The sequence below is a fragment of the Xenopus tropicalis genome, chromosome 9 (genome assembly GCF_000004195.4).
Source record: "Xenopus tropicalis strain Nigerian chromosome 9, UCB_Xtro_10.0, whole genome shotgun sequence".
Lineage (NCBI taxonomy): Eukaryota > Metazoa > Chordata > Amphibia > Anura > Pipidae > Xenopus > Xenopus tropicalis.
In genome coordinates this window covers 34,260,038-34,279,775 of record NC_030685.2, presented here as the reverse complement: position 1 = coordinate 34,279,775, position 19,738 = coordinate 34,260,038, and the positions used below count along the sequence as shown (strand labels likewise).

At 38.2% G+C, this 19,738-nt stretch overlaps 1 protein-coding gene across 1 annotated transcript in view; it reads right to left on the bottom strand.

Moving 5' to 3' along the window:
* Positions 1–13,344, bottom strand: part of pdxdc1 (pyridoxal-dependent decarboxylase domain containing 1) — a 44,238-nt gene extending 30,894 nt beyond the window's left edge. Inside the window, exon 1 of the mRNA XM_002937681.5 lies at positions 13,047–13,344. Coding sequence (XP_002937727.1) covers positions 13,047–13,067 — 21 coding nt within the window. The 5' untranslated portion in view covers positions 13,068–13,344. The remainder of the gene's footprint in view (positions 1–13,046) is intronic.
* Positions 13,345–19,738: the final 6,394 nt, after the last annotated feature.

Below are 19,738 nucleotides of genomic sequence, written 5' to 3'. Positions count from 1 at the left end.
ATATATTGATTTTTTTTCAGGCTCAGAAATGGGCCCAGAGTTGTGTGTGCTAACTGTGTGAAAGGGAACACTTGATGTGTCATTTTCTCCAAACAACGAGGAATATATTAGCATACGGAAATTCAGCAGAAATGCCTATAGTGTCTTATTGTTGGAGTTAGAAGATGCAATGTGGGCTGTTTAATACATAATCTTCTGTTTGTTTAATGAATACATGAAAGGTAAAAAATGCTGTACTAACATAAGGAACCAAAATGACAGTTCAAGTTAATCCAGTCTATAAAAATGTTCGTGGCATGTAATGAGTAAGTAGATAGTTATTTTTATGGAGACCGATTAATATAAGTGCCAAGTTTGGGATTAATTTTATTTAAGGCACATCAAACATTTATATCTCTGTTAACCATTCAGTTGTGATATACGGCTATAATTAAGAATGAAATGATCACAATACCTTTGTGACAATTACAAGATAAATTCAAACTGAAGCCGCCAAATTTCATGTAGAACAGGTAGCATAAAAGCAAACAGTAACAATGACATAAGCACTCAGAAATACATTTTAATGCTATTCTACAGTGCTAAGGATCTGTGCAAGAAAATCCAGCATGGGAGATCTGGTACAGGTATGGGATTCGTTATCCGGAAACCTGTCTTTTGTAGCTTATTTATAAACACATGAAATTATCATCCATTTAAAGGAGAACTAAACCTTAAAAATGAATATGGCTTAAAATGCCATATTTTATATACTGAAAATTCTGCACCAGCTTAAAGGAGCTCCCCACCTTTTGTTACCCATGAGCCACATTCAAATGTAAAAAGAGTTGGGGAGCAACACAAATGACAAATAAGGGCTATGATTGGCAGCCTACAGAAGGCTCTGTTAGTCAGTACACCTGGTTTTTGTGCAACTATAACATTCCTCCAAGCCAAGAATTAAAAAATAAGCGCTGGGAGCAACATCCAACGGGTTGGTAAGCAGCATATTGCTTACACCACTGGTTGGGGGTCACTTTAGAGAGTGATATTTTGAGACAATTTGCAAATGGTCTTCATTTTTTATTATTTGTAGTCTTTTGGTTATTTTATTTTGAGGTGAGGAGCTCTACAGTTTGAGTTTTAGCAGCTATTTGGTTGCTAGAGTCCTAGTTACCTTAGCAACCAGGGAATGGTTTGGATGAGAGACTGGATATGAATAGGAGAGGACCTGAATATGAAATTTGTTGCAAAAGTAACAATAACAGTAAAACTGTAGCCTCACAATGCAATAGGTGTTTTACTAAAGGGGTCAGTGACCCCCATTTAAAAAGAAAAATATTAAAAACCTATAACAAATAAATAATTAAAGCAAATGAAAAGTTGCTTAGAATTGGCCATTCTCTAACTTACTAAAAGTAACTTAAAGGTGAAATACCCCTTTAAGAAAAAAAAGGGTGCTAGTCCCCTTGAATGACAGCCTGAATGGTCATCAGGCTTCCCTATCAGTCATCACTTTCCTGCTGTAATAATATTTTAAAGTATTGTTTAAATGAATCTTTCAGCAACTGTGATGCAGATAGCTGGATTGACAGATTTCATTAGACCAAATGAGATCTCTATCACTGCTTAGACTATAGGGAGCCCTTATAATAGATCAACTTGTAGGAAATACATAAAGCCCCTGGAATCTGGCTGAAAATGGCTGTAGAAAAATAAGCATAAGGCTGGTATAAGGGACTGTGGCAACATCAGTGGGTGTATATACAGTGGTGTGAAAAACTATTTGCCCCCTTCCTAATTTCTTATTCTTTTGCATGTTTGTCACACAAAATGTTTGTGATCATCAAACACATTTAACTATTAGTCAAAGATAACACAAGTAAACACAAAATGCAGTTTTTAAATGAGGGTTTTTATTATTTAGGGAGAAAAAAAATCCAAACCTACATGGCCCTGTGTGAAAAAGTAATTGCCCCCTGAACCTAATAACTGGTTGGGCCACCCTTAGCAGCAATAACTGCAATCAAGCGTTTGCGATAACTTGCAACGAGTCTTTTACAGCGCTCTGGAGGAATTTTGGCCCACTCATCTTTGCAGAATTGTTGTAATTCAGCTTTATTTGAGGGTTTTCTAGCATGAACCGCCTTTTTAAGGTCATGCCACAACATCTCAATAGGATTCAGGTCAGGACTTTGACTAGGCCACTCCAAAGTCTTCATTTTGTTTTTCTTCAGCCATTCAGAGGTGGATTTGCTGGTTTGTTTTGGGTCATTGTCCTGCTGCAGCACCCAAGATCGCTTCAGCTTGAGTTGACGAACAGATGGCCGGACATTCTCCTTCAGGATTTTTTTGTAGAACAGTAGAATTCATGGTTCCATCTATCACAGCAAGCCTTCCAGGTCCTGAAGCAGCAAAACAACCCCAGACCATCACACTACCACCACCATATTTTACTGTTGGTATGATGTTCTTTTTCTGAAATGCTGTGTTACTTTTATGCCAGATGTAACGGGACACGCACCTTCCAAAAAGTTCAACTTTTGTCTCGTCGGTCCACAAGGTATTTTCCCAAAAGTCTTGGCAATCATTGAGATGTTTTTTAGCAAAATTGAGACGAGCCATAATGTTCTTTTTGCTTAAAAGTGGTTTGCGCCTTGGAAATCTGCCATGCAGGCCGTTTTTGCCCAGTCTCTTTCTTATGGTGGAGTCGTGAACACTGACCTTAATTGAGGCAAGTGAGGCCTGCAGTTCTTTAGATGTTGTCCTGGGGTCTTTTGTGGCCTCTCGGATGAGTTGTCTCTGCGCTCTTGGGGTAATTTTGGTCGGCCGGCCACTCCTGGGAAGGTTCACCACTGTTCCATGTTTTTGCCATTTGTGGATAATGGCTCTCACTGTGGTTCGCTGGAGTCCCAAAGCTTTAGAAATGGCTTTATAACCTTTACCAGACTGATAGATCTCAATTACTTTTGTTGTCATTTGTTCCTGAATTTCTTTGGATCTTGGCATGATGTCTAGCTTTTGAGGTGCTTTTGGTCTACTTCTCTGTGTCAGGTAGCTCCTATTTAAGTGATTTCTTGATTGAAACAGGTGTGGCAGTAATCAGGCCTGGGGGTGACTACAGAAATTGATATTGAAATTGAAAATTGAAATTGATAAACCACAGTTAAGTTATTTTTTAACAAGGGGGGCAATCACTTTTTCACACAGGGCCATGTAGATTTGGAGTTTTTTTTCTCCATTAATAACGTGAACCTTCATTTAAAAACTGCATTTTGTGTTCAATTATGTTATCTTTGACTAATAGTTAACGGTTTTTGATGAGCAGAAACATTTGAGTGTGACAAACATGCAAAAGAATACGAAATCAGGAAGGGGGCAAATAGTTTTTCACACCACTGTACATTCACAAAACCCTCTGAACTTTTAGGGCAATGGCATACAGGCCGATTCGGAGTATTTTGTTCCTGCAGCAATTAGTAGCTTCCTGGGCAGGAGACACATACTCCAACTGTATCCCATTCACTTGCATGAAGATCACCTGCTAGCACACAAATCACTGTCACTCTGAAACACTACAGTCAATGTTTCCTGTAGAGAAAATCTATAACAACAGGCAGACTTGTTGTTTATTGGCCATAACATAAATCCCATTGGTATCCATTTAACCTCAAGTACAAGGTACAGTCTATTTATTAGAGAGATCAGTAAGAAATGAAGGGAAATAGCATTGCCATATATCTAAGACACCTGAATAAATTAGATTTTCTGGCAATACATCCTATAGCTGTAGAATAAAATTCCAAATTTCACATAAGTGTAAGACTTGCTTATCTGTGCCCACCACAGAAAGCTCTCCTACCATGCAACTATTTTACCAAGCATGAAATTTTCTGACCTACATACAGATTAGAGTAACATGAATAATGTAAGCAAACTGATTAAAAAAAAGACTAAGTTGCAATAAAAATATGGCCGGAATCACAAAATGGGAGGAAGAAGACACCCTGGAGCACTCGACTGTGCCAGAAAAGTACCCCCATTTCCTAAATTATGCAATCATATATGACTAAATTATACAGGGGTTAATTAGTTAATTAGTTCCAGGCATTATCAGTTGTCTCTATAGTATAATGAAACATCATTTTAAAGTAACTGAGAGTTGTGTCTACATATAATAGATGTCCTAGCTATATACTGCTGAGGAACTTATCAATCCAATCATAAATGGTTTAAAGAGGCCAACAGGCAAATGTGCTGAGAATAAGGTAAACTTTAAAGTGGCATTTAGAGTAGTTCCATTTCTACATGTAATATATTGTTTAAAAAAAAAAAACATTTTCTGCAGTATTGCTTAGTCAGTGCTGAAAGAATGACATTTCCTTTCATGTATTCTAGCTTCTTTCAAAAGGTTTTCTTTGTTTATATTTCCATCACAAAAAACATTTCTGTAGATAAACAGATATTCTTGCGCTGTGCTGAATGTTATTCTAGAGATTATAATGACTTCTGCCACTCTTATACTGATTCTGACAGTTGTATACCATTAGATTGTAACCTCTACAATTAAAATTGATTTTGGATGTGATTGAAAAAATGAAGTACAGTACATTTTTCAGGGACCAGAAAAAATGTAATTTAAAATGCAGGAAAATGTAAAATCAGGGAATTGTGCTAAAGCAACTTATTGTACTCACGGGATATAAGCAAGAGTCTGATTTACTTTGAAATACAATATTTACCGTTAATAATAAGGGCTAACCAGTGCAGCATTAATGTTACACTATGAGACAGTGTGTGCAAGGGTTGATACACTACCTAAAGCAATAAGTGATTTCTGCATGACTGTAGACTGCAGGCTCACTGAAATTGAATATTTACAGACAAAACCATGGCAAAGTATGCATCTGGTCAGTATTTTAAACCTCTTAATTTTACTAATAATAACACTTATAGAGGACAAACAGTCTTTTTGGGGAACATTAGGACAACATTTTTATGTAAAATCCAGGAAAACATTATGTAAAATCAGAGAAAAGCACCCACTGAAACTCATTACAAAATGGTGGGAAACCTTAAAATCGGGGTATTTAAAATTGAGGTTTCACGGTACAGGTATGGGATGCCTTATCCAGAAACCCGTTATCCAGAAAGTTCCGAATTACAAAAAGGCCATCTCCCATAGACTCCATTACAAGCAAATTATTCTAATTTTTGAAAATCATTTCTTTTTTCTCTGTAATATTAAAACAGTACCTTGTACTTGATCCCAACTAAGATATAATTAACCCTTATTGGAGGCAAAACAATCCTATTGTGTTTATTCAATATTTATATGATTTTTAGAAGACAAATTATGGAGATCCAAATTATGGAAAGATCCCTTATCCGAAAAACCCCAGGTCCCAAGCATTCTGGATAACAGGTCCCATACCTGTACAATTCTCTCAAAACACTTTCAACATAAGCCCAATAAGGTTTAAATATAGGATATCAGTAATCAAATATGACCAAAGGGTTACATTTCCACAGAATATAACCATGCCCCCTTCCATGCCATAAAAGAACAACAAACTAAGACACATGCCACACAATGCCAGTGATAGTATCAGATGCACAGTAGCAGGTTCTTCAAGACAACACAGCACATACAATTAATGTATGATGTCCGTATCATAGCAGCAGACTCTTCAGTACAAAGAAGGAGCAAAACCAAAGTCTATACAATTCAAGACAAAAGGAGTGTACCTGTACTGCAGGTTCTTAAAAGAAAATCAGGCAAAAAACAATTGCCAATGTTACATGACAGGGTTGAAGTAGCAAGTTTTCAAAAGCAACATCAACAAATACCTGGGCACAAACTACATGTATAAGGACATTATCAGCAGAGTATCAAAGGACATAATCCAGGCAGTTTCCAAGATCACACACACTGCTACACATTCAAAAGAAGGGTGTCTGGCAAATAAATATACTATCTTAAAATTAAGGACTCATATACCAAGCCTTGAAGTGTCCCAGCAGCCAACTGACATACCTGCACCATATTAGTAAGCAACAGTCGGATTTAGATACTGCTTCTGAATTTCTATTATGAAGAGATCAGAGTTGTTATTCCCAATTGCACTTGTGAGAAAGGAGTCTGTGGTTAAGCAGACCTATTTGGCAGTTCAATATTTATGTCACTATATTAACATATGTAGGTTTTGGCACTTACTAAAAAAACACCTTAATGACATATTCTATTAATAAGCTCTTATTAATTTTAATAAGCTGGAATTGCTCAGGATGATGCTAACAAGACATACAGTAAATGCACTTAATATATCAGTTCATTATCATAATAAGCAATGAGCTTTTGATCAGATACATTTGGCTGGTAGTCATTCAGGTCAGTGGCACACAGGGAGATTAGTCGCCCCGCGTCAAATCTTCGTTACAGCGGATGACTAAGCTCCCCGCAATGGCATCCTACGGCAAGAATGTAGATGGCCGGTGGGATGGCATTCGCGTCACTTTGTTTTCCAGAAGTCGCCTGAAGTTGCCTCTCAAGGACTCCCTTAGCTCTGTTTGCATCAACAAGCACAAAGGAAAACCAAAAGTTTAAATAAAGCAAAAAACTGCCCACATCCTGTTAATGTAATGTATATCCCATGAGAACTGAAACCATTTTTTAACCTTTATACCTAAAACAAAATAATATAAATGACTAAAATATAAATAGTATAAAGGAAACTCCAGCATTGCTGGAACCATAATCTGTGTAGAAGCCCAGTCATATCATAAAAAAGGGGTGGTTCACAAAAAGTTAAGTTTTATTATGTCTCAGAATGGCCAATTCTAAGCAACCTTTCATTTTGTTTTATAGTTTTTGAGTTATGTCTTTTTCTATCTCTTTGCAGCTTTCAAATGGGAGTCACTGAACCCAACAGCCAAAAAACTATTGTTCTGTGAGGCCAAAGTTCTATTGTTAGTTATTTTTCTGTTCAGACCATCTCCCATTCATATACCAGTCTTGATTATTTTTTTTTATAGTTCAATATTTTGCCTTCTTCTTGTCACTAATTTCAGCTTTTAAATGTGAGGCTACAGTTTTATTGTTATTGTTACATTTTATAACTTATTTTTCTATTCAGGCCCTCCTATTCTTATACCAGGCTCTCATTCAAACCACTCACTAGGTGCTAAGGTAATTTGGACCCTAGCAACCAAATAGCTGCTAAAACTCCAAACTGGAAAACTGCTGAACAAAAACTGAAATACTTAAATAACTACAAATAATAAAAAATGAAGACTGTTAATTGTCTCAGAATATTACTCTCTACATTATAATAAAAGTTAGCTCAAAGTTGAATAACACCTTCAAAAGCTAGATGGGACTGCAGACCGTTTGTTCACACATTTACACATTTTACACTTAGGTCATACTGCAGCTCTTCTGCCAAGAGATGTGCCCACACCCAAATCACTCCAATAACATTCTGGAGAAACTGTCTCTTCACCATTATAAAATTGTGGTGCTTTTATTTCTCAGACCTGGCTTTAACAATACATTTATAGAGAAATTATGTATTTCTTTTAAACAAGTTTGAACAAAAGTTTTACTATTTAGCCCAAAAGAAAGTTAACACAGAACTGTATTTCCTCCATTAAAAGTGATTGTTTGATGGAACTAAGTAGACATCAGTCCTCAGCACTCCTGTTGAGAAAACCTGTGATCTTTTTGAAAGGAAAGCAGTGGAAAAACTTGCGTAGCATAGACCCTGGGGCATCATTGGTGATTTCCCATCAGGATCAGAGCAATCATGTTGTGCCTGAGTGTTATCCATTGGGATAAATGAAAAAACCATTAGTTCTCAGCCAGTTAACTTTAGCCTTTATAAAAGTTACCTTATATTGCTGACCAGTTTTTAACAGTACAGGTATGGGACTCGTTATCCAGAATGCTTGGGACCTGGGGTATTCTGGATAAGGGGTCTTTCTGTAATTCAGATCTTCTACCCTAAGTATACTAAAAAAATATTTAAACAGTAATTAAATCCAATAGGACTGTTTTGGCTCCATTAAGAATTAATTATATCTTCGTTGGGATCAAGTACAAGTTTTACAAGTTACAAGTACTGTTTTATTATTACAGAGAAAAAGGAAACCATTTTTCATGTAAATTATTTGATTAAAATGGAGTCTATGGGAGATGGCCTTTCCGTAATTGGAAACTCTCTGGATAATGGGTTTCCGTATAAGGGGTCCGATACTTGTATTACTACTCATAAAACTCAGGGCTGCTACAACCTCTACATATATCTGTGTATGTGTACAAAAAGTTATGTACCCCTTCTAAAATGGTTGAAACACCCAAGACCGAATTTTGCAATTTTGAATGCAACATCAGCCCAACAACTTCTCGCCCAGAGCATGTTTTTATAGCATTAAGCATCTGCAAGCCTAACCTCACCATGTATAATGGCATGCATGACCTGGAGTGATGTAACTGTAAGTGATACCTCTGGAGCAATGGAAATGTGTTCCCTGGGTGATGTGGTTGTCTGCCAAACAAGTCTGGGTTTGGTGGATCTTTTGCCTTCTGCCTCCACCCTAAAAATGGGTTGGATTTTGGCACAAATGTATGCACTTTAACTATGTAATCCACTGTGCACTGACAGGCCAGCCACCATCAAGGGGGTATTGCAGTCCAGCTTTATGGTTTGGACTACAGGTTCCAGTAATAGAAAATCTTAACCCTACAGTGTACATTGACATTTTTGACAATTCAATGCCACCTAATTAGTAGATGGGGATTGGGGATAGTTTTTATCTGTTTCAGCATATTAATGTACCCATTTATGAAGTAAGGCCCATAGAGAATTTGAAGATGCAGAGATGGGAGTGGAAAAATTTGTCTGCATAGAACCCTGACTCAATGAAAACTCGTGGGATGAACTAAAACTGTGGGATGAACTAAAACTGTGGGATGAACTAAAACTGTGGGATGAACTAAAACTGTGGGATGAACTAAAACTGTGGGATGAACTAAAACTGTGGGATGAACTAAAACTGTGGGATGAACTAAAACCTATGTTTAAAAGGAGGCAAATCCCGCAAACACTAATTCAACATCTAGTGGAAAGCCTTCCCAGAAAAATAATGGATGCTTTAGCAGCCAAGAAGGAACCAATTCCTAGATTTTAGAGTATCTTCCTAAAATGTAACTATAATGTCACCACAAATCCAATGACCTCTATGGAAATCTTACCAACTAGTTTTAACAGTGGGGCAGTATCACAAAATAAAGCAATAGTATGAGAAAGCAGATGTGCTACTGAAACTGTTAAGAGAGGATAGCAGTGCACCCAGCACACAGTAAAGCTGGTCAAACCCAGACTAACCAGATTATCCAGTTTGAACATTTTCTCTTAAATTATCAGATTTATGCATTTGAATGGCATCTAAATAAGCACACTGAACACATACAAATTAGGAATGTATTTATAAAGTAGGTCTTTGCCCCTGGCTAGATAGAGATAATACAGGCTGTCATGATGTCTCCATATAGTCATTTAGCTACCAACTTGGTCTGAAGCAGCCAAATTGGCAGGTAATAGTGGTCTGTGTACGGCCACATAATGCAATTTGTTTAGACTAGCTCACAGGTCAGAGTGGTTTGGGAATGGTGAAAGCAGTAAAACATTTTAATGAAATTTATATTAGTTTTAAAAGGTGTCAGCAAAACTGAAATATTTTTTTCCTTTAAATCACCAACCATATTATTGTTTCACCAGCATTGCACCCAACAAGACAAACTACATTACTAAGAATTCCCTTTCCTGAAGCACTTACATACCCTGGCAGTAGCCTGACTGAAACCAGCAGTGTAAGGTAAATCTCTGTATTATAGAAAAGACACACACAAAATACAACATACTTATATCAAAGAGCTACATGATAAATGTTCACAGGTCTCTGTGAAGTTATCAGGGGCAAGTGAAATTAGAACTAAAATTTTCCTTGTTTTATTAGCATTATGGCCTTTGGGACAGTGCATTAGCTCTATGCCATAATACAAAGCAATCCTAAATTGTATTTTTCTGCTGATACAGTTACTTGTTGCTCTGGCAATGGAGTTTCAGGAATGTGTCCCTATATAAACCCTAGTGTTGCTCATGATTTCTAATGTATGTACACTGTTTAAGAACCTGTGTAGCTGCATGCTTGAGGTTGGGGTATTGTTTTGATAGGCTGGAGAACAAATATAAACAGTTCCCTGCCATATCAGAGCATTGCCCACCCCAATCACAACATAACTCAGGAAGCTGTTCTCCCTTCATGCCATATAAAAGAATAACACAGGTTAGGAAACAGTGACATGGTCTTTGCACAGAGATCTTTTTAAAACTGACTGGCACTTATACAAACAATGTTTGGTTCTATGTCATTTAAATAAATATATAAACAATATATTGACACATTCCCATCCAGCATAGCCCAAGTTCAATTTCAGCAATTTCAACAATTTCAGCAATGGCTGAAATGCTTCCATCTGAGAAATAAGGGAAAACACTTCCTGGCATGTGTAGGGGTGCAGGGAGAATGTGATTGGCTCGATGAAGTTGTATTGAGATACAGGAAGAAAAAAAAGGGGCAGATGCAGCTGGTAAGCTGGGGTGCAGTTGTGGCAGACATGGTAATGTATACAAAACAGTCAGCGGTTTATTTACTGAAGTAGCTAATGCCAAACCTGTCTCTTCTACATGAGCTTTATATGCACTTTAATGATTCTCTAGCAATAAGAAAAGCAAACACAAACTGAACAAAAACTGGTCATGCATCTCTTCAGTTTCCCTGTCAGAAAACGCCCATGTGAATGCTTAGTAGTCTGTAACCTGCTGACCAGGAAGTGAGGCCAATTGAGCAATGGCACATAACATAGTGTATACCTAGCTCTACAGAGTAATGCAAGCGTTCTGTATGCTTTGTATCCTTGTGAACTGATGCAGTGTTGTCAGGCTGACACAAGGGGTTGAAAGGAGTGTAGCTGGGGTTCAGTTACACGTCAGAAGCAAAATTAGCAAAATGCTAGACTTGGGCAGGTTTGCAAATAAATTAGTATCTGAAATTAGCAAAAATACTTTTCACAGAGATAAATCTTATTACTGACAGCTTCCTCTGCAACAGCCAACAAGGGATTTTACATCTTGACACTTTGTCAGACACATTTCCTTCTATATTTGGCTTAGCTTAATGTGCAAGGCCTATGGCACAGCAGCGGCAGGGCTTCTTATTATCAGCAGTGATAGTCTCTTTTATTGCCACTGTTTTCCACTTAGTGAAAGTAGCAGACAAAATGCCACTTATGCCATTAGCCTAGAATCCAAGGTATGGGGCAAATCAAAGGGTAAATCAGAGCTTGCAATTGTCTGCCAGAGAAAAATGCTGCTGCAAATATACTCAATTGTATAGGATTTTTAGAGGCAAATTTGTGAAAAGGTGAACTCTCAACTTTGATTCTTTAGTAAATGTGTCCCTTTAAATTCTATAGAAAAGAATAAAGAGAAATGAGATTTCTCTTGGCTGTACTGTAGTTCGCTCTCTCACCTTTTGATAAAAATGCCCCTTTTTATCTTGATAAAATATGCATTTAACAGTACAGGTATGGGATCCCTTATCCGGAAACCCATTATCCAGAAATCTCCAAATTACGGAAAGCTCGTCTCCCATAGACTCCATTTTAATCAAATAATTCAGAATTTTAAAACTGATTTCCTTTTTCTCTGTAATAATAAAACAGTACACTTGTACTTTATCCTAAATAACATATAAATAATTCTTAATGGATGCAAAACAATCCTATTGGGTTTAATTAATGTTTTATTGATTTGTTACAGAAAGACCCCTTATCCGGACTACCCCTTTGGTCCCGTGCATTCTGGATAAGGGGTCCTATACATGTATAGTAAACTAAAGATCACATATTTTAATGTGTTGCTTGTAGAGCAACTGAGGAATAGGACAAGTTTTTAGTGCTGTGGTTGCCCTGTGGCGCACTGACCCACATCTAGTAAGTGGTCGTTTATTCCTACAGTTCAAACCCAAGAAGGTAAATATAAACATAAAACAAAGTCATGCTCTGTTTATCTTTCAGTATTTGCAATGTCTCCTTTCTAAAGGTTCAGAGCCAGTGTGATGGAATTACCCCAACTGGTGCAGAGGAAAACACTCACAACACAAACTCTTGAACTCGAACGCAGACAAAATGTGGTGTGTTTCTATGGATGGGACCACATGTAAAATTAGGGCTTGCTAAAACCTGTGCATCTATACTGATAGTAAAGGAGGTAAAAGTAAAAATAGTTGACCATGACTTAGTGCTTGGTCTTTGCTGCCATTATCTACAGATCCATGCAACTCATCATGCTCTGTTTTTAGCTGACCACAAAGAAATATATTTCATAACAGTTGCACCATGGGAACAAAGCTAAATTCTCACTGTTTCCGATGGTATTCTTCCTAATACATGGTACAATGTACGACAAATACAATAAAACACTGAATTATTACTTTTGCACTGCTATAATTCCCCTTCACACCAAAAAGTCTCCAATGCAGAACTACAACTAACAACATCCCCTAAGATCCTAACCTACAAAAGTTGCAAAAAGCTAGGCAGCAACACTGTTGAAGATTCTTAGCATAAGCCTCCTGGGAAATTGAACCTTTAACCACTCTTACACTCCAACTCTATGTATCACTGATAATCAATTCTGTGAGTTGTATTTCAACACCTGGAGGCATGAGGTTGGAGATCCCTGGCACAGACACTGGAGAGCTCATTGACTAACAGTGAGGCCAAAGTGTTTAAGTGTAGTTACCCTTAGAAACCAATCAAACCATTGCCTTCAAAACTACAGCAACCATGGCAGCAAGCAAAGATATCTGCTTATCGGTTGCTATTGATTATTGCATTTGTGCACTAAATTTATCCTGTGGTTCTAATAATGCCCCTTAGTTGAAATCCAGTCCTAATCCTTCACACAGTCCAGCATCAGGTGCCAGCCTGATTTAACACCAACCTGAGGAATGTGTTTCTGCATGGTGGTTCCTTCAGCTGACAGCTGCCCTTCTATTACTCTCCGGAATTATTCCTGCCCGTACTTCCGCCTTCCTTCCTCCACCTAGCCACCACTGCTCTCTTCTCTCCACGCTGGCAGCGGTGACGTTTCCAGGCAGCGATTCAGGCGCGTCCCCGAGAGGCTCCAGAAGCGCGGACACTAGCGTAGCAAAGCGCATGCAAAGTGAAAGGCAGGTTTGAGAAAGTAGTTTGGGCCTTGATGGCTACTGTACTGCACCTGTCTCCCCGGAACAGGACGCGGAAGACTGGGCAGCTCCGGGAACATCGTGACGTTTTGGGATGGTCAACTCAGCCACGCCCACTCAAGAATAATGTTGAGAGGGGGACGCTGTTCTGTCAGGGCTACATAGAAATAAATACATAACTTTAATGCATCCACATGGTAGTTAACAAAAAGAAGGGATTATAAAAGTGTGTACTGCAATTTTTATAATTCAGCCAGGCTCAGGGCAGCCTTTTGAGAGATAGGGAAAGGCGTACATTGAAAAGAAGTAGCAATTGTGGCAGTGATATCTACCAAGATATTAGGGGAGAGGGGATAGATACTGAAAATGAAAATAGCTGAACGACGGCACTACACTTGGAAGAATGTCGCTCGATGAAGGGGCTGCCCTGGTCCCCATGCTTAGGACAGGACAAAAGCTACTGGGCTGAAACTGTAGGCTGCCTTAGAAACAAAATGAATTTCTTGATTATTAACATCCGTGTATTGGAATGGCGTGCTTATACGACTGAATGAAACTATTCCTCTCTGACCATGAGTTTCTGGACAATCTGCCTATATATCACAATATCCCACTAAAACTATTATTAATATGGCTATAAATGATGTTATCAGCAGAAGCCAATAAAACTTCTCTATAATACTTATAGGTCTTTCAACAGCTTTTGACACTTGATCACCCTGTTTCAGTGTCTCTTGTAATGAAGTATGATTTATAAAATGACAATTTTTAAAGATTGTAAGACAACAAAACAACTTTCTAGTCATTGCTGTTGAATCAGGTGTTTGCAGCCAGATGGGACTCTTATCTGGTTCAGGGGACACAAATCAGAACTTGGGCCTATTGAATCAGACTGCAGTTGTTTAATGTATCTACCATAAATTACATCTAAGATTCTATCATGGTTTTCCCTTTGTTTACTCAGTGTCAGGTAGTGGTAGGTAATAGGTGTAGTAGGTCTTTTTCGTACAAATTTTTGTAATATCATCTAAAAAGTTTAAAGGAGACATATCCTATAAAAATTAAGAATGTACCAGTGAATTATACTCCCCTAGATATAGAAGGATTGTGCTTAAAAATGTGATGTTTTGGGCTGATTTATTGAGAAATTCCCCCAAAACCCCTCTAGCCCCTCCCATATGTTCCACTTCCTGCTGGCTGAATTTTCTGGATGAGCTGGGGAGCCGGCAGCTCTCAGTACACCGCACTGTAGGATAGGAACCAATCAGCAGCTAGGCTGACCTGATGGGGAACTGAAGCTTGTCTTTGCTTGTGTGAGTGCAGGGCTGCGATTGGCTCTCCCCCTCCTGCTGTGCTTCTGGCAGGGACCTTTAGGACACGCCCACTCTTCATTTCAAACACGGACAGAGAAGTGATAGGGTCTATAGGGAGCTCCAATAAAGGGGCCATTGTTACAGATAGGATTAATGTTTAGCACAAAGTGAAACCAGCACCGTGTATTATTGATAATTGTCTACAGGGTTAGGTGTTTTCCATTTATGCTATGTCTCCTTTAACTATGCTTTTAAAGGAAAATGCTAGCTTGAGTTCTGATCCTGTGGTAAAGAGTAAGCTTGAAGACATGTTAGGTATATATAACATCTCAACCTAGATTAAAGGATCTAAAGGTGGCCATACACATACTGATATTCTTTTTGTGTGCTAATCGTTGCATGTATGGAGGGAGACGGGGCAACCTTTACCGGCAAATGCCTTGGATATTGGTCACCTCGACCAGGCTCTTAATGTTAGTGTGGATGAACAATATTTTCTGCAACCAATGGCCGTGGGAAAGATCGTAATTGTATTGTGCATGGCCCCTTTAGGCTAGTACCACACTGGGCAGATTCTGGGTCTGCAGATAAACACAATTTCCAATTTTGCATCAAATTCTGCTTAGTGTGGCTGCACCTGGGTTGACACAATGGTTCTGGTGCAGCCAAAACTATAAGATTTTTCAAGCATAGGGGCAGATTCTCGGCCTGTGTCTGCTCAGTGCAGCACTAGCCTAAATGGGTAGAGATTTGTGTAAATAAAAGATCAAAGGTTTCTGCAGTTAGAGAGATGGTAGATAAGCTTGCACGTCATTAAATATCAGGGACACGCCTAGAAATATAGAGAGATAAGTTTGCATATGAATAACTGGTATCTGTAAATAAGAATAATTGTATGTCTGTGGTGCTATAGAAAGTTCATTTTCATGTCAAAAGACATGAAGAGAAAGTAGCTGTAGTTAAAGAGGAATGTTTGTTATGTTAGGAGAACTGTATCAAAATGCCCTGTGTATAATTGCCCTAAAGGCTATTGCAGTCTATAAGCTGATGGTTTCCCATTTCCTTCAAGTTGTTCTGGCTGTACAGGATGACTAATGTGTAAGAGATTCAGACAACAGAAAGTGCAGCAGAACCCATTCCAAATCAGCATGATTTGCAGACAGACCTGAATATAAAAGTTGCAAAACCTCTTGCAACCTCTTCAAATAAATAAAAATAGCAATGAAATTATTATTTTAAATTAAAAAATAAATTGTTTCCTGCATTGGGTTGCCCTTCTTTTTACACAGATTAAAAATAACACAGGAAATAGATGTATTATTTTTAATACAATGAGTTTCTTTCACTTTTTATTGTTCTGTGTGCTTCCATCCCAGTGCCACAATATACTTTGTTAATCAGCACCATAGCCACTACAATGTGTGTCTACATGCAGAATGGATCATCTGATTTCCTTCTCCTGTGCTTTGTACTCAGGTGGTGGAAAGCAGATCAACTATCATGCACCCCCTATTTCCTAAACCCTCCCCTGTGCAGAACTCACTATTTTGCACTGGAACCCGCATTTTTATAAACAGCACCACTGTTTCAGCCCTGCCTGTCAATGGAGCTACAGGAAGAAGCACATGACACCGTACAAAACGCAGAGGGATGAAAGAGAATGATCTGCTCTATGTGCCCTTTGCTTTAATCAGCTGGCTTCTGCTACATTGTATTGGGAGTCAGAGCCAGAAGAGCAGGGAATATAAATATACCCTTTAGAAATATCATTAAAACCATTTAAATAGGAAAGCTGCTTAGAATTACATTTTCTTTCATTATGCAAAAATCTGTTTTTTGGGGTGGATGAGCTCTTTAAATGTGTATTACATTCAGTAAGGAACCCTGCTATGTTTGAAGATGAAAGAATTTTGTTTTTCTGTATTTTGTATGCTTTATTCTAGTACACAGAGTGATTGCATATTTTCTATTCTGGCAATCATAACAATTGGTTTCAATAGTGATTCCCAGACTGTCATTGCACATTTATGAACACCCATTTCAGAGAGGAAATGAATTAATCTGCTAGAATGATGCTATTTTTCATGTATTCTGCATTGACACATTTATGGGCTGTCGCTTAGAGAGCCAAAGTTATTCATTTCGCCAGATAACCTTCTATTCATAGCAAATACATTTTGGCCCTTATTAGTTAGCCGTCATAAATAGACATAACATTCAAAATTTTGAAACACCCATCATATGTTTTTGTTTCCAGGGTATAAATAATGCAAAGCTGAATAATGCAATAGCATCTGATTGTCACACTGTTAGGGCCATGTCACACCGGGCATTTTATCTCCTGTCATATTTACACTAGGGGGGAAAATGCTGCATCCTTCTGCCCCAACCAATGTGCACTGACAGGCGCGCTATCGGCCAAGTCATACCAAGACTCTACAAAAGGGAGTACAGGGAGCAATAACAATAACATGGTACTCAGTAGGTACTAGGTACATTGACGATTTACTTTTTATCTGGGATGGGTCTTTGGAACTTAAAGATGCTTTTATTATCCACATCAATACAAACACTTTTAATTTAAAATTTTCTGTGGAAACCAATGATACCACTATCAACTACCTTGATCTATCCCTTTTTACAGTGCATAATAAGATTGAGACCAAACTGTTTGTAAAACAACAGATCGTAATGGCCTTTTACACGCTTCTAGCAACCATCATATATGTTGCATTAAAAACATTCCTAAGGGCCAATTTTTGAGGGCTAGAAGGAATTGTTCTAGATCTGAGGATTTTAGACATGAATGCACTGTTTTAGAGGGTAGGTTTTTAGAAAAGGGATACAATAGCACTTGGTTAAAAGTGGTTGAACAGTTAGCGATCAATACTGATAGGAACCAATTGCTATGTAAAAAACTCCCACATGTACATTCCTCTGGTCAAAAAGGTAATTTTTATACAAAATTTAATACAGCAGCTTATAATATTCGTAACATTATTCAGAGACATTGGAACTTGTTACTAGCCGACCCTATATTAGATGAGACTTTTAGATCTAAACCACAAGTACATTTTAAGAAATCCAAAAGCTTAATCATTTTTTGGCACCGTCAAAAGTATGGGGTTGAGGTGACCACAATAAAGATGGAAACCTATTTGGCCTTAAAGGCACATACAGATGTGGAAAGAAAAGGTATGGCTCTTGCCTTTATGTTGCGCCTAAGAAATCTATCCCTCCCATTAGAGAGTTCATCAGTTGTTGTACCATATATGTTATATATTTATTAATCTGTCCCTGCAAGAAATTGTATGTGTGGAGAACCATTAGGGCTTTGGGCACTAGAATTAATGAACACATCCGCAACATTAGAGCGGGCAAAACTAACCACGGAGTTCCTCGACACTTTAAGTCGGCACATAACAGCGATCCCAAGGGTTTGGTTTTCATCGGGCTCGAACATATTTCTTCCAAGATCAGGGGTGGTAACCGCCTTGTTAAACTGAGACAATGGGAGTCCTGGATTTTTAAGTTAAATACACTCTAGCCTGAAGGTTTGAATATCGATTTAGATTTGGCTGCCTTTTAATGTTCTCTGCTTTCTAAGTATTATGTTTCTATATTTTATATGTTTTATATGCATGTACAGGTTCATTGACATGTGATGTATGTATTTACACAGTTTTTAGCAGATTTTTTCTTTTATGTATAATATTTTTATTTAGGCTGTTTCTTTTACAGCAGTCTTTGTTCTCTTGGTATCACATTTAGAAGCGTTACTGCATCCTAGTTTGGCCTCTATTAGTTTACTTTTCCACACCAATTACTTTTGCAGGGATTCTATGTCCCACAACTATTCTTTTTACATACCGATTGGCACCTCTCTACATCTATATAAGCGCACATGTTTATGGCGGGTTGCTGTGGTGACCTCTTCTCTTTCTATATTATGCATACGTGCCTCTATTGAATGCGCCTGTATGTTGACGTCGCGTTGCTATAGTGACCGCTCCTTCTCCTGGTGTCTGCTTCTTTCTACGTCATGCACATGCGCCTCTATTGTACGCGCTTAATGTTTAGGGCGTGTTGCTATGGTGATCGCTCTTCTTGATTCACTATATAATATGCGGTTTTGAAAACGCCCATATACACCTGCTCTCGTTGCCTTCTATTGCTGAACATACCCTCCTACACACTTTCTGGTAACACTTGCACAGGTTATGCATATTATCACTTCCTGTGGGCTGGACGTTTGGGGGCTGGGTCAATTGCATTTACTCTATATATATTGTTTTGAGGACTGTGTACAATCTTTTGCTCCTGAGGAAGCGTGCTGTTTGCACGCGAAACGCGTTGAGCTAGATTTTAATCTTGCCTATTCATTACTTTAAAATTGTGAGTAGTTGGATGTTTTTATAACCATCTTCAATAAATGTTATCACACTTGGCTGCTTTCCCTTTCTATTTTATTGCATTGAGGATCCTGGTTTCCCTTCAAGCAAAAGTTATCCCATTTATGTTTGGCCCTTATTCACTACCATCTGGTAAGCTGATAGAGTGACAGTACAAGTGGGACTGGATTCACTATCTTTATTTTGCACTGTGGGTCACTTCATATACGTATTGCACTATATGTTTTTTATTTTTTCTTTCATGCGCTTCCATCACTACATTTATCTACAACATGGTACTCAGTAACTGCTAACCAGCTCAAGTCTGGTTCTGAAGTTATTGCCGAGGTTTCAATGATCTGAAACCCATACAAAAATCCTTCCCAAGGCCTACCTGTAACATCAAACCCCACCTCTGGCATCGCCGCTCTATTTCTAAATGACACAGCACTCCCCTAAACAACTACCACTACCAGGCTAATGAGAAGCCACTCTGTAATGAGCTGCTCCTTATCACAAAGTCTCTAGCTGGGGTAAGGGAGGGGTTTGTTTATAAAAAGGGTTTCTAAGAGAGCTGGGGCAAACTGGCTGTTTAATCCCATCAGCAAAGCAAATCAGCTAAATCTTTATGTTCAGTGTTTATTCAGCGAAATTGCTAATAAGTAAAGTAAAATGTTTTACATGCAACAAAGTGTTCTGTCTGTCATGGTCTTTACTTCTAATGAAGGGAATATCTCCACACAG